The sequence below is a fragment of the Capra hircus genome, chromosome 13 (assembly GCF_001704415.2).
Source record: "Capra hircus breed San Clemente chromosome 13, ASM170441v1, whole genome shotgun sequence".
NCBI lineage: Eukaryota > Metazoa > Chordata > Mammalia > Artiodactyla > Bovidae > Capra > Capra hircus.
Window position 1 is genome coordinate 10374837 of NC_030820.1, and position 15361 is coordinate 10390197.

The 15361-nt window shown below is 40.5% G+C and overlaps 1 protein-coding gene across 1 annotated transcript; it reads left to right on the top strand.

The window, feature by feature from the left end:
* On the top strand, window positions 825-14793 carry SNRPB2 (small nuclear ribonucleoprotein polypeptide B2). The gene is made up of 7 exons (XM_005687836.3): window positions 825-912; window positions 4086-4175; window positions 4551-4723; window positions 11250-11390; window positions 12005-12055; window positions 13697-13785; window positions 14269-14793. Exons 2-7 carry the CDS (start codon window positions 4112-4114, stop codon window positions 14426-14428), a joined length of 678 nt encoding a protein of 225 aa, XP_005687893.1. The 5' UTR covers window positions 825-912; window positions 4086-4111; the 3' UTR covers window positions 14429-14793.

Consider the following 15361-nt stretch of genomic DNA (forward strand, 5'->3'; position numbering starts at 1 on the left):
AAGTACTGATTCATTAGGAAAGACCCTGATTCTGGGAAAGATTGAAGGCAGAAGGAGAAGGGGATGACAGAGGATGAGATGGTTGGATGGCATCACCAACTCAATGGACATGAGTTTGAGCAAGCTCCAGGAGATGCTGCAGGACAGGGAGGCCTGGTGTGCTGCAGTCCATGGGGCTGCAAAGAGTCGGACAGGACTGAGTGGCTCAACAACAAAAAGGCTACTGTGAGTGTTCTGAACACCTTTGTGATAGGTCTGGATTAAATGTGTGATGCTGGGTAGGTTAGGTGTTATTACACGTGTTCTCAGTTGCATCTTACAGTGCTTTCAACTTACTGATGTGTTTGTCGTGTCCAGTCGTGTCCAACTGGACCACCCCATGGAGTGCAGGCCACCATGCTCCTCTGTCCACAGGATTTCACAGGCAAGAATACCGGGGTGGGTTGTCATGCCCTCTCCTCCAGGGAATCTTCCCAACCCAGGGATCGAACCCAGGTTTCCCGCATTGCAGGCTGATTCTTTACCGTCTGAACCACTAGGGAAGCCCACAGATGTGTTTATCAGGATGTTCTAGGTTGAACAGCGCTAACTCATGGTGACAGAACTGATCACCCTCTGTCCTTATACTCTTACTGCGCTCCCCCAGAATTCGAGTTAAACCCACAGAATTCCCCCAGGCCTATTTCCCTTACCCCGTTTCCCCTTCACACCTGTTCTCCCCATCCTCCAGGTGTGCGCATGCTCAGAGCGATTACTTACTGTGGTCTAGACCGACGGACATCGATCCACTCTGGGCTCGGCTTCTTGACTGATCGGCTTTCGATTAAGGTGCGTGGTAGCGTCATTTCCGGTGGCTGGTTCCGCTTCCGGCTTCTGGCTTGTGGTTGTTACGGGACGTAGAGGACCTGTTCGGTGAGTTGGCGGGGTTTTTTTCTTCGCTCTCTCCTCTCTTCTGGCTGCGGGTTGCGGCTTAGGCAAACCTTCCCCTGCGGGAGCCGAGAATAAGCGGTCCGCTGCGCTGGGGCCGGAATATATGCAGCCGAGGGTTCGTGGTGGGTCGCCGAGGAAGGCCTGGAAACTGACGCTCGGGTCTGGCGAGGCCCCTGGACTTAGAGCTTGTCTTAGGCGGGACACTTCGGGGCCGGGCATGGCGTGGCCGCTTCCTGGGGCTTCGGGCGGAGCCCGTGGGCGGACGTCGCTGCGTCTGGAGAGCCGGCACCCTCGCGCGTGTGAAGTTACGGATAACCTTCGCGTATGCGAGGCGATTACCGCGCGCCGTGCGTTCTCAGGGGCCTCCCAGAGGCTCCCCTTTTGAATCCGGAAGGCGACTCCCAGCGCCCCTGCTCAGTTTGATCCCTGTCACTTCCTTCTCTTCATCGTCTTCGAGTCACCAGTCCACCAAGATTCAGTTTAGGGGTCTCAAACCTCTGAGAGGCGTTGAGTTCAGTTCAGTCGCTCAGTCGTGTCCGACTCTTTGCGACTCCATGAATCGCAGCACGCCAGGCCTCCCTGTTCATCACCATCTCTCGGAGTTCACTCAGACTCAGGTCCATCGAGTCCTTGATGCCATCCAGCCATCTCATTCTCGGTCGTCCCCTTCTCCTCCTGCCCCCAATCCCTCCCAGCATCAGAGTCTTTTCCAGTGAGTCAACTCTTCTCATGAGGTGTCCAAAGTACTGAAGTTTCAGCTTTAGCATCATTCCTTCCAAAGAAATCCCAGGGCTGATCTCCTTCAGAATGGACTGGTTGGATCTCCTTGCAGTCCAAGGGACTCTCAAGTGTCTTCTCCAACACCACAGTTCAAAAGCATCAATTCTTCGGCTCTCAGCCTTCTTCACAGTCCAACTCTCACATCCATACATGACCACAGGAAAAACCATAGCCTTGACTAGACGGACCTTTGTTGGCAAAGTAATGTCTCTGCTTTTGAATATGCTGTCTAGGTGGGTCATAACTTTTCTTCCAAGGAGTAAGTGTCTTTTAATTTGATGGCTGCAGTCCCCATCTGCAGTGATTTTGGAGCCCCCAAAAATAAAGTCTGACACTGTTTCCACTGTTTCCCCATCTATTTTGCCATGAAGTTATGGGACTGGATGCCATGATCTTCGTTTTCTGAATGTTGAGCTTTAGGCCAACTTTTTCGCTCTCCTCTTTCACTTTGATCAAGAGGCTTTTTAGTTCCTCTTCACTTTCTGCCATAAGGGTGGTGTCATCTGCATATCTGAGGTTATTGATATTTCTCCTGGCAATCTTGATTCCAGCTTGTGTTTCTTCCAGTCCAGCGTTTCTCGTGATTTACTCTGCATATAAGTTAAATAAGCGGGGTGACAATATACAGCCTTGACGCACTCCTTTTCCTATTTGAAACCAGTCTGTTGTTCCATGTCCAGTTCTAACCGTTGCTTCCTGACCTGCATACAGATTTCTCAAGAGGCAGGTCAGGTGGTCTGGGATTCCCATCTCTTTCAGAATTTTCCACAGTTGATTGTGATCCACACAGTCAAAGGCTTTGGCATAGTCAATAAAGCAGAAATTGATGTTTTTCTGGAACTCTCTTGCTTTTTCCATGATCCAGCGGATGTTGGCAATTTGATCTCTGGTTCCTCTGCCTTTTCTAAAACCAGCTTGAACATCAGGGAGTTCATGGTTCACGTATTGCTGAAGCCTGGCTTGGAGAATTTTGAGCGTTATTTTACTAGCATGTGAGATGAGTGCAATTGTGCGGTAGTTTGAGCATTCTTTGGCATTGCCTTTCTTTTGGATTGCGTTACCTTTCACCTGTTAACCTACAGAAGAACAGTCCTCATCTGTAGGCGTTTTGCTTGTCAGACATCCTACGCTATGCAAGTACTATGAGTGTAAATGTTCGTGAAATGAAGGTATATGTGGGTTATCAGGGAATAAACCAAGGTCCCAGTTCGCGACTAAAAGAGTGGGAAAAATGAAATAGTGTGGTGGGTGTGAAATAAAAGTGCAAGAGACAGAAAACAAGGGTTGAATTTTCAGGCCTCCTGCGTATCACCTATGTAACCGTGGGAAAGAACTTGCATTAACTTTTTGTTTCGTCGCCAAATCATGTTCCACTCTTTGCGACCCCATGGACTGTATTCCGCCAAGCTCCTCTATCCATGGGATTTCCCAGGCAAGAATACTGGAGTGGGTTGCCATTTCCTTCAGGGGATCTTCGTGACCCATGGTTCAGGCCCGCGTCTCCTGCGTTGACAGGCCGATGCTTTACCACTGAGCCACCTGGGAATCTGTGCTTTATTCTGTGATAAACAGCAGTGACAGCTGTTGTAAGTGCTTACTGCTCATTCTAAAGCTGCAAAGAATTTTATCTCATTTAGTCTTCTGAGCTCTATTAGGCAAATCACCATCCCCATTTTACAGATATGAACCTGTGAAATTAAGGAACTTGCCATCAGTCAAGCAGCTAGTAAGAAGCATAGAAAGATTTGAATTCAAATCCACTGGCACTAGATACTGAGTTTTTAACCATCATGCTGTACTATACCAGCGTTTCAAGTCGGTTCCATTTGACTTTGGAATCAGGACTGTTGGTGATGGTGTGTGTAAATTAAGCAATAATATGGAAGTGCTTTATGAGAGTACCCATGCAAGGATTCTTAGCAAATTTCATTAATGTTCTGTATCTTATGATTTTTACTGAACGTGCATTTGTTAGCTTCTTTTTTCATTTTTCACCAAATCTATTCAATTTTTAAATATTGTTTAAAAGGAAAAGTTTCATTAGGCAGATGGAAAAAAACAGTCTCACTTGTCATGGAAGAAATAGGTTATAAAAATAAAAGTATGGAATAAAGGAATATTATTAAAAATTGACTAGATAATGGTGCGGCACCAAGTTTTCAACCTGAGAACTGTTCTTTTCTTTAAAAAGGAGGGCTCGCAAGTTTTGGAGAGGTTTTAAAGACTACCCCCAAACTGGTATTTTCAGTTTTCAAACTGACATTTGGGGCTGAAAGAATTGAAAAGTCAGTACCTTTGCTCTATGTCCTTAATGCCACCCTATGACGTGAACGAATCCTCCCTGTTTAGTAACAGAATATTTATTGTCTTTTTAGGCTATTGGAACAGTTTAACACAAAACATGGATATCAGACCAAATCATACAATTTATATCAACAATATGAATGACAAAATTAAAAAGGAAGGTAAGTGTTTTTTAAAAAAAAACTAGTGTGTTTATTTACTACCATCTTAAAAATTATACAGTTTCAAAAGTTCTCATCTAGTCATCTTTCTCACTGTGTGAAATAATGGTTTATCCCTTATTGTGTAAAGACTTTAAGGCTTTTTAAAGATTAAAAATAAGTAGGGGCTGAAGATGTGTTGCATCTGTTTTCACTCAGATGAAACCATTTCAGAAACTCTCAAAATTAAATAGCCATTGGGAATAGTATGTTATTAAAATATGTAACTTTGTATAAATAAATGAGCAGAGTGCATTCAGTGCAGTGTCATGTTAAGAAGAATTTCAGTCATAGTTTCATCCACAGATGCCTTGTTTCCCCTCTAATTTTGTGCAGAATTGAAGAGATCCCTGTATGCCCTGTTTTCTCAGTTTGGCCACGTGGTAGATATCGTTGCTTTGAAGACCATGAAGATGAGGGGACAAGCCTTTGTTATATTTAAGGAACTGGGCTCATCTACAAATGCCTTGAGACAGTTACAAGGATTTCCATTTTATGGCAAACCAATGGTAAATCAATCTTATTTTGGCTTTAATCACTATTAATGGTATGGTAGATTTGTAAATATACCCTTGACAGTGTGGCTGTTGCTTTCTGCCTTCTGTGTAGTGGGTTGGGGTTCACTTATGTATTTATTTTTATAGAATCACATTAGTAGTAGAGTTTGTAATATTCACTTTTTGAGTTATGATACTTCAGATGGGCAAAAGCAAAATACACGAAGATGTAGAATATTTTAATAACAATGGCAGTATAGGCAATACTGTCCTCTCAAAAGAACTAAGAACTAGAAATTAATTACTCAGAAGATTAGAAAGAAACCTCTGTTTGTAAACTTGTAAAACAACACAAAACAAAAATGGTGAGTCAAAGAGGAAATCCAGTCCGAAATTTCAAAAAATACCATAGTAAAATACTGTACTTTAGACGCTATGCAGTCAAAGCGCCGATCTAAGGACAGTTTTAAACTCAGGAGAGACCTGAGATTTCACGTTTAGCTGTTGGGTCAAAGTTGAATTGTGGGGAGGGAAGCAGGGAACTCAGGAGGCATTGGTATAAGTCAGAGATGGTAGAGGATTGGATCAGGCTGGAGACAGAGTATATAATCCAGGGGTCTCTTGGTGTTTGAATGGGTACAGTCTCCCTTGGGTATGGATTTTAGTGCTTTTCTTCTGGAACTGGAATGTGATGGGAAGGGGTGTTGGGGAAAGAGCCGAGGCCGAGAGTTTCAAGGTCCCATGTTCTCATTCTGGTTCTGCCATTAACTGGCTTTTTGTGCTTGTTCCGTTTTACCACCTATTTAAAAAAAAAAAAAAGAATAAGCAGACTGAATATATTTTGGTCAAATTTACAGGCAAGCAAAAACTCTTTTATAAAGGACCAGATAATACAAGCTTTGTCGACCACATAGAGTTTGTATTGCACATTCTTATGTGTGTGTGTGTGTGTGTGTTTTGAATAACCCTTTAAAAATTGTAAAAAGAAAGAAAAAAGTTCGTAACTCATAGGCCATACAAAAACAGGCCATGGGCTGGATTTGGCTCATAATCTGTAGTGCAGAATACCACTGTGATCTCTTTTTACAAATTAAAAATCAGGCACAGAAATCTTATGTTACTATAACCAGTGGCATCGTCAGGACTTGAAAGCTAATCTGCTGACATCCAATATTGTGATGTTTTTTTCCCCTCAATTAGGATAGGCATCTGATCCGTAAAGGGCCAGATAGTAAATATTTTAGGCTTTACGAGCCAGATGATCTCTTTTGCAGCTCCTTAAACTGCCTTTATAGTTGGAGAAGCAGCCACAGAAGGCGTGCAGATGGAAGGGTTTATCTGTGTCCTAAGAAGACCTAACGCAGAATACCAGGCAGTGTTGGCATAGTCAGCACTCCACGGACCTCGGGACTGCACTGTTTAATTCAGGACTGAGCACTTTTTGTCTGTTAAACTGCCACACATTTTCTGCCCATCCTCTATCCAGTGCTCCTTTTCCCATCATTTCCCACCTGACTGTTTCCCACCATCGTATGTTTGAAAAGTCGTATTCCAGAAAAACTGAGAAGGGGTAGTACCTACCTACCCCAGCTTACAGTAAATCGGCATTTCCTGAAACCAGTTTATCTTTCTCAGTAGCATGAAGAACTAGCATAATTGAGATCTCAGCTGGTAGTAGCATAAGACTGGGTTTTAGTTTAAATCTGAAATTACGTTAGTATGGAGAAGCCATTTATTCCCATAAAGGGTTTTAGGACTGTTTGTTAAGTTGGGATGACACGTTTGCATATGCCTGGGATTGAAGGCCAGGAAAGCTGGAAATTGTTTGCTGCATTTGGCACCGGCTTCACCTTGCCAGCTAGTTACTAAAAATCAAAGGGACAAGCCCATTACACTGATCTCATATTGGAGGTATTTTAGGAGGTCTCTTCTCTGCCTTCAGGAAAGTAGGAGGTACTGCCAGATCTCCAGCATCCTGGAAGAGGGAAAGAATTTCCTTGAGCTATCTTGTTTATATTTACTTAGGTGGTTTCAGTTGCTCTTCTATTTAACGCCAACATACCAGATCAGAAATGAGCAAAATTGTCTATGACTTGGAACTCAGAACAAAATTATTCTCTGTGATTCAAGGACATTTGATTCTTTAATTCCAAAAATACCTCAGTAAAGTGAAACCATCTTCCTAAGGGTGTCTGTCTTGAAACCTCTGGTATAAATGTAAATCTTGTGCCTTGTCTAAGCTCTGGGTGAATTTTTATCTCTCATCAGTATTTAGTCTACTATTTTTCAACACTGGCACTATTGACATTTTGAACTGAATAACTTTTTTTTTTTATTGTTTGGGCTTTCTGGTTCATTGGAGAGTGTTTAACAGCATGTCTGGCCTCTGCCCACTTAGCGTGATGATGCAGTGTCTCCAGCCAGCAGTGCCAGCTGTGTTCTGGTGGGCAGATTCTCCTCAACTTGAGAACTGCTGCTCTAGACCAACCAGCTAAGAGCGAGGCCTGAGGTGAGAGATTTTCACAGGCCATAGGGACAAGTACAAGATCACCCAAGATCTTCTCAGGTCAGAAGAAGGTTGAAGGCCCAGGGGAGTTGGGAGAAAATCCCTGGACCAAGTCAGAGTTAGCCCAGATCTGCTCCTTTTGGTTAGATGATGATGTGCAAGACTAACAAAGTTGCTGGCAGGGTTAAGTCCACTTGGAGGAAGTCCTGCAATCAGAGGAAGCCTAAGGGATGGAGTATGAAAAGGCAAAAAGATAGGACACTGAAAGATGAACTCCCCAGGTTGGTAGGTGCCCAGTATACTGCTGGAGACTAGTGGAAAAATAACTCCACAAAGAGTGAAGAGACAGAGCCAAAGCAAAAACAGAACCCAGTTGCGGATGTGACTGGTGATGGAAGTAAAGTCCGATGGTATAAAGAGCAATATTGCATAGGAACCTGGAATGTTACATCCATGAATTAAGGCAAATTGGAAGTGGTCAAACAGGAGATGGCAAGAGTGAACATCAACATTTTAGGAATCAACAAACTAAAATGGACTGGAGTGGGTGAATTTAACTCAGATGACCATTGTAATGCCCTGACCAGTAATGCTGAAGAAGCTGAAGTTGAATGGTTCTGTGAAGACCTACAAGACCTTCTAGAACTAACACCCCCAAAAGATGTCCTTTTCATTATAGGGGACTGGAATGGAAAAATAGGAAGTCAAGAAACACCTGGAGTAACAAGCAAATTTGGCCTTGTACAGAATGAAGCGGGGCAAAGGCTAATAGAATTTTGCCAAGAGAACGCACTGGTTATAGCAAACACCCTCTTCCGACAACACAAGAGAAGACTCTACACATGGACATCACCATATGGTCAGTACCGAAATCAGATTAATTATATTCTTTGCAGCCAAAGATGGACAAGCTCTATAGAGTCAGGAAAAACAAGACCAGGAGCTGACTGTGACTCAGATCATGAACTCCTTACGGCCAAATTCAGACTTCAATTGAAGAAAGTACGGAAAACCACTGGACCATCCAGGTATGACCTAAATCAAATCCCTTATGATTATACAGTGGAAGTGAGAAATAGATTAGGGATTAGATCTGATAAAGTGCCTGAAGAACTATGGATGGAGGTTCGTGACATTGTACAGGAGACAGGGATCAAGACCATCCCCAAGAAAAAGAAATGCAAAAAGGCAAAATGGTTGAGGAGGCCTCACAAATAGCTGTGAAAAGAAGAGAAGTGAAAGGCAGAGGAAAAAAGGAAAGAGATACCCATTTGAATGCAGAGTTTCAAAGAATAGCAAGAAGAGATAAGAAAGCCTTCCTCGGTGATCATTGCAAAGAAATAGAAGAAAACAATAGAATGGGAAAGACTAGAGATCTTTTCAAGAAAATTAGCCATACCAAGGGAACATTTCATACAAAGATGGGCACAGTAAAGGACAGAAGTGGTATGGACCTAACAGAATCAAGATATTAAGAAGAGGTGGCAAGACTACACAGAAGAACTGTACAAAAAAAATCTTCATGACCCAGATAATCACGATGGTGTGATCACTCACCTAGAGCCAGACCATCCTGGAATGTGAAGACAAGTGGGCCTTAGGAAGCATTACTATAAACAAAGCTAGTAGAAGTGATAGAATTCCAGTTGAGCTATTTCCAGTCCTAAAAGACAATTCTGTGAAAGTGGTGCACTCAATATGCCAGCAAATTTGGAAAACAGCAGTAGCCACAGGACTGGAAAAGGTCAGTTTTCATTCCAATCCCAAAGAAAGGCACTGCCAAAGAATGCTGAAACTACTACACAGTTGCACTCATCTCACACGCTAGCAAAGCACTCCTCAAAATTCTCCAAGCCAGGCTTCAACAGTACATGAACCGTGAACTTCCAGAAGTTCAAGCTGGATTTAGAAAAAGCAGAGGAACCAGAAATCAAATTGCCAACATCTTTTGGATCATCAAAAAAGCCAGAGAGTACAAAAAAAATCTACTTTTACTTTATTGACTACGCGAAAGCCTTTGACTGTGTGGATCACAGCAAACTGGGAAAGTCTTAAAGAGATGGGAATACCAGACCTCCTGATCTGCCTTTTGAGAAACCTATATGCAGGTCAGGACGCAACAGTTAGAACTGGACATGAAATAACAAACTGGTTCCAAATAGGAAAAGGAGTACGTCAAGGCTGTATATTGTCACCCTGCTTATTTAGCTTATATGCAGAGTACATCATGAGAAACGGTGGGCTGGAAGAAGCACAAGCTGGAATCAGTATTGCCGGGACAAATATCAATAACCTCAGATACGCAGATGACACCACCCTTATGGCAGAAAGTGAAGAAGAACTAAAGAACCTCTTGATGAAAGTGAAAGGAGAGCAAAAAAGCTAGCTTAAAACTGAACATTGAAAAGTTAAGATCATGGCATCCGCTCCCATCACTTCATGGCAAATAGATAGGGAAACAGTGGAAACAGTGACAGACTTTATTTTGGGGGGCACCAAAATCACTGCAGATGGTGACTGCAGCCATGAAATTAAAAGACACTTGCTCCTTGGAAGAAAAGTTATGACCAACCTAGACAGCATATTAAAAAGCAGAGACATTACTCTGCCAACAAAGGTCCATCTAGTCAAGGCTATGGTTTTTCCAGTAGTCATGTATGGATGTGAGAGTTGGACTGTAAAGAAAGCTGAGTGCTGAAGAATTGATGCTTTTAAACTGTGATGTTGGAGAAGACTCTTGAGAGTCCCTTGGACTGCAAGGAGATCCAACCAGTCCATCCTAAAGGAAATCAGTCCTGAAAATTCATTGGAAGGACTGATGCTGAAGCTGAAACTCCAATATTTTGTCCACCTGATGCAAAGAACTGACTCACTGGAAAAGACCCTGATGCTGGGAAAGATTGAAGGGGACGACAGAAGATAAGATGGTTGGATGGCATCACTGACTCAACAGACATGAGTTTGAGTAAGTTCCAGTAGTTGGTGATGGACAGGGAGGCCTGGTGTGCTGCGGTCCACGGAGTTCAAAGAATTGGACCCAACTGAGCAACTGAACTGACTGACTGAAGGGATGGAGATGTTGTGAGAGGCTTGCCCTCCTCTTGTTTCCCCCATATAGTCATCTCTAGTTAACATCAAAGAGAGGAAAGAGCTGCTCTTGGTTTTAACAAATTCTTTGTTTTCAAACCTTCATTATTTTTAAAAATTAATTTCTGTTGGAGTATAGTTGCTCTGCAGTGTTGTGTTAGTTTCTACTATACAGCAAAGTGAATCAGCCCTATGTATACATACATCCCCTCTTTTTTGGATTTCCCTCCCATTTTAAGTCACAGAGTACTGAGTAGAGTTCCCTGAGCTGTACATTAGCAAACCTGTATATTGTAAAATGTCACTTTTTCTAATTCTTGCCATAGAAGACAACCATAGAGAGGAATTGGTAGAACTGGTGTTTCAATATGATCAGAGAGGTAGTTTCAGCTTTCTGGACCCCAGGAAAAAAAAGTTTTATGCTGCGCGTGGCGTATTATTCATGCAAGTGGCCTGGTTGCACAGCTATGATGCCATCTTATTTCCTTTCAAAGCTTTTAAAATTTAAGTTGATGCCACTATTCATTATTTCGTTTAAAAGTAATATTCCAGATTCAAAGAAAAGTCATTCTCAGTCTTCAGTACTTTAACTTGAGAAGTAACAAACTCCATGCACATCTTGACCTGTCGAGTGTTCCTGTAAGGCATAGACAGCTTTCCAGTGCACTTTTTTCTGTCTTTTAATGGAGAGGATCAGTGGTGCAGATTTTTCCAAGTCCTGTTTCTCCCATATGAAAATCTATGGTTCTTCAAATAAACACAGTTGAATCTAACCTTGTCTCAGTTGCAAATCAGGGCCACAATTTATTTTCTGTTGGCACTCAGCATACTTGACAGATTTCCTTCAGGATGTGTTTAAAATTAGCTCATATTTGTGTAATGAAATTTGAAATATTAATGACAAGTGTAGATGAAAAATAACTTTTTAAAAAATAATTAAAACAGCGAATCCAGTATGCCAAAACAGATTCTGATATAATATCTAAAATGCGTGGCACTTTTGCTGACAAAGAAAAGAAAAAAGAAAAGAAGAAAGCCAAAACTGTGGAACAGACTGCAACAACTGTGAACAAAAAGCCTGGTCAGGTAAGATGGGCAAAAGTTCATATTTTGTTGTATATCAGACAGTTTTATTTGAATTTGCATCCATCCTCCTTCCTCCATCATTATCCAAAATATGTTAATATCTGTTGGCTTATTTTTCGAGTTCTGTGTATAAATAATACTATAGATTTTATCTTTATTTAGTATTCCACTGAAATCAGTCTTCTTTGAACAGTTCATAAATTCAAAAATCTAATTTAAAAATTCCAGATAAAGGTGAAATTATCCAAAAACTAGTTACTTTGGGATTGAAAGTAATTAGAAATCAGTTTTAATAAGTACGATGCTTGAGTTTTTTTTCTAGTTGTTTTAAAAAAAGAAAAGTGAGAAAGGCTGGTCCTTGGCTTTTCTCCTATATATTTCTCCATAATTTTGAAACTTAGAGGTTGACTTTTATGATACAGACCTTTCAAAAATTATTTGACAGGTTACAAAGACATAAATGTTCGAGTCAGAATTTTAAGATGTAAATTCTCAAAATAAAATGGAATCTAAAAGTCTGTGTTAATCTTATTTTTAGTGCAGTAATTTTAAACACTTGCTACTTTTTCAGAGGGATTGGAAGTTTTAACTGTTTCTCACTCTTTTTCCTTTAGGGAACACCAAATTCAGCTAATACCCAAGGAAATGCAACACCAAATCCTCAGGTAACATTTTTTCCCATGTGATACTTACTTTAAAATAAAATTACAAAACAATAGCAGTAATGTACAACAACCCTCATGTCTCCAAAAACTGAAAATGATTCCATCTGTAAGCCACAATAATGTGAAACCTCCTTCCTCAAAACATTTTCTTTAAGAAGAAGAAAACAAAACCTGACTTTATTCCTTGCTTCCCACAATGATCAATGACAGGATTAAGCAATATATTCTAAGTTCTATAAAGATAAGAAGCAGAATGGTTGTTTTCTTCACATGATGTGGCCCAGAGCTTTTCGGGCTTGTTGCTTGGAATCTCCATTCCCATTGGCTAAAGCACTAACCCATCTTTTCTCAAAGAGCGAAGTTGTTCTATGGTTACCTTTGTTCTTATTTCCTCAATACATATATGTGTAAGTCTCCTGATACAGATCTTTACCCAGTGACTCCACGGTATAGAATCCGCCTGCAGTGCAGGAGCTGCAGGAGACATGTGTTCTTACCAGGATTGGGAAGATGCCCTGGAGGAGGAAATGGCCAACGGCTCCAGTTTTCTTGCCTGGAGAATTCCATGGGCCGAGGACCCTGGCGGCTATAGTCCATGTGGTTGCAAAGAGTCAGACACAACTGAAGCAACTTAGCACAATATAGATTTATCAGGAAACTCTACTAAATCTTCCCAATAAAGGCCTCAGAAATCTTGAGTTATATACTAATGGTTTCCCACTTGGTCCCTTAGGTACTAGGGTCTGACAGGATCCTTACATCCAGGGAATTCCTTGCACCACTGAGGTTTTCCTCCTCTGATTTTAAGTTTCTTACATTTTCTACTACTTTGAGTACTTTCAGCAACTATAGTCCAACACATAATTTTCTAAGTCCTAAGTTCTTTACATTTCATCTTTTTTCTCCCATGAAATTTACTCTCGTTTACTTGGGAAAAACATTAAAAATCGCCAAATATAGGTTCTACATGGAAACTTTCTCTTTTTCTTTATTAATTTATTTATTTTTGGCTACGTTGGGTCTTCGTTGCTATGCACAAACTTTCTCTAGTTGTGTGAGTGGGGGCTATACTCTAGCTGCGGTGTGTGGGCTTCTCATTGCAGTGGCTTCTCTTGTTGCAGAGCAGGGGCTCTGTAGTTGTAGCACTAAGTGGAAATCTTTTTTTTTTTTTTTTAATTTTCTCACACACTGGGAGGTAGTATGCAGTAGGATTGAGTATCTGAGGGTTAAGCAGCTGAGGACGGGTGACACCAATGCCATCTCTGGTTTTGTTAAGACCAGTTATATAATCCAGATGACAAAGCCTTCTATTCCAGCTGCCTCCAGATGCTTAAAACTTAAATATTATTTTAAATACTGTTAATTAAATACTTAATATTTAAATACTTAAAAACTGTTGATAAGATTTATAATCTTCCAAATATTTCCTCAGTGACTTGAATGTCAGTCTTAATTACTGTTAGGTTTTGTTTACTTCTCTGATGTCACTGTTTTTCACCTTTAGAGCTTGATGTGGTAAGATTTCATAAGCCTTAAACTGTGGAATGTAATTCTCTGAAATTTAGATTTAAATGTAAGAGCCAAAGTGACTTAGTATACTTTTTATACTTCTAAGTTAACTTGACCTTTTCTTTTTAATAGGTTCCTGATTACCCTCCAAACTATATTTTATTCCTTAATAATCTACCAGAAGAGACTAATGAGATGATGCTCTCCATGCTGTTTAATCAGTAAGTGTTTTCATAAACAGTCTGTGTTCTGAGAGCTTCCTGACAGGACAGATAGCGCTTCCCTGGGTTGAATCCATTTGTATACCATACAATAATTCCTTACGGCTTCATTGATTTGCTCCAGAATTAATCTTGAATTGAAACCAGTATGCAGATTAAGCAAATAAGAAACTGAATTACCTCTAACGTTTGAATTATTAATTCTAATTGATAAGTAAAGTAGAAGACAAAGCTTTGATGAAGTGACAGAAATAGAATTGGCTTACATGATTCCTGCCGTTCTTTTCATGGTATTAATTATATTTCAGGCTCTTTCATCCCACTCAGGATTCTTGGTGAGATGTGATCATTTTCCTGGACATATATCATGATGTTGCTTAACAAATTTAAATACAGAATAGACATTTTGTATTTGATGTCATTTCTATATTTGTATATATATAAATTGTTTACATATATAAGCATTGTTTTCATTCGTTACAGGTTCCCTGGTTTCAAGGAAGTACGTTTGGTACCTGGGAGGCATGACATCGCTTTTGTTGAATTTGAAAATGATGGACAGGCTGGAGCTGCTAGGGATGCTCTGCAGGGATTTAAGATCACACCGTCCCATGCCATGAAGATCACCTATGCCAAAAAATAACATTTGGGATAGCTGTCTTTAAAGGACTGTGTTATTTATAGCTTTCGTTTTGATAACATTTGATCAGTTCATTTTAATAGCTGGGAAAGGGGAAGTGTATGTGAGCTTTTTGTAAAGGATTTAAAAGGTTACGTAGTCTCTGTTTAGCCTTAGTGAACTGTGAAGGCCTTACTTTTGTACAATAAAATTTTTTTTTTTGTATTCCTTACCTAGTATTTCATCTATTGACCCACTGCCCTATCATCAAATGCTGGTGCTAGGCTAGGACACATCTTAAGGTACATAAACTGTAATGGGATGCTTTTCTAGTGTCATCTTGGAGCAGCTAATGGTAGAGACACTTTAATAAAAGTAAAAGAATTAGATCAAGCACTTGATTAGATTTTCTGTGTTATTTTTTATGCATATGAACTGCCATCCCGGGGCTTATTTTTGTGTGTTATTCATTCATGTATTTATTTATTTGGCTGCACTGAGTCTTAGTTGCAGCATGTGGGATCTTTGGTTGTGGCAGGTAGGATCTAGTTCCCTGAGAATGAATCAAACCCGGCCCTGCTGCTTGGGGAGCACAGAGTCTTACCCTTTTTTACTAATACTTGTACTAATACTAATACTTTTACTAATACATTACTAATAATAGTAATGATCATCCTGCATATTAGAAGAAAACAAGACCTGGGCAGGATCTGAATTTCATCTTCAGAGTCAAATAAATGAGCCAGTAGTAGGCATTTCACAAATCTTTTCATTCATTTTTTTACTTGAATAAAGACCATTTAAGAGTAACTATATTAAATGTTTTCTGGAAAAACAGAGAAAAAGGGAATATTGTCTTCAGACTTCACGTCTTATACTCTACCCTCTTGAGATAGGGTGTTTCCTAAGGAATACCTGCTCAGTTAATACCTCTTGATTGAATGACCTCCAAAGGAA

Coding starts and splice junctions, on each gene's coding strand:
- SNRPB2 (XM_005687836.3), top strand. CDS start 4,112: ATGGATATCAGACCAAATCATACAATTTATATCAACAATATGAATGAC. Junction 4,176..4,550: donor TGACAAAATTAAAAAGGAAG/GTAAGTGTTTTT, acceptor AATTTTGTGCAG/AATTGAAGAGATCCCTGTAT. Junction 11,391..12,004: donor TGAACAAAAAGCCTGGTCAG/GTAAGATGGGCA, acceptor TTTTTCCTTTAG/GGAACACCAAATTCAGCTAA.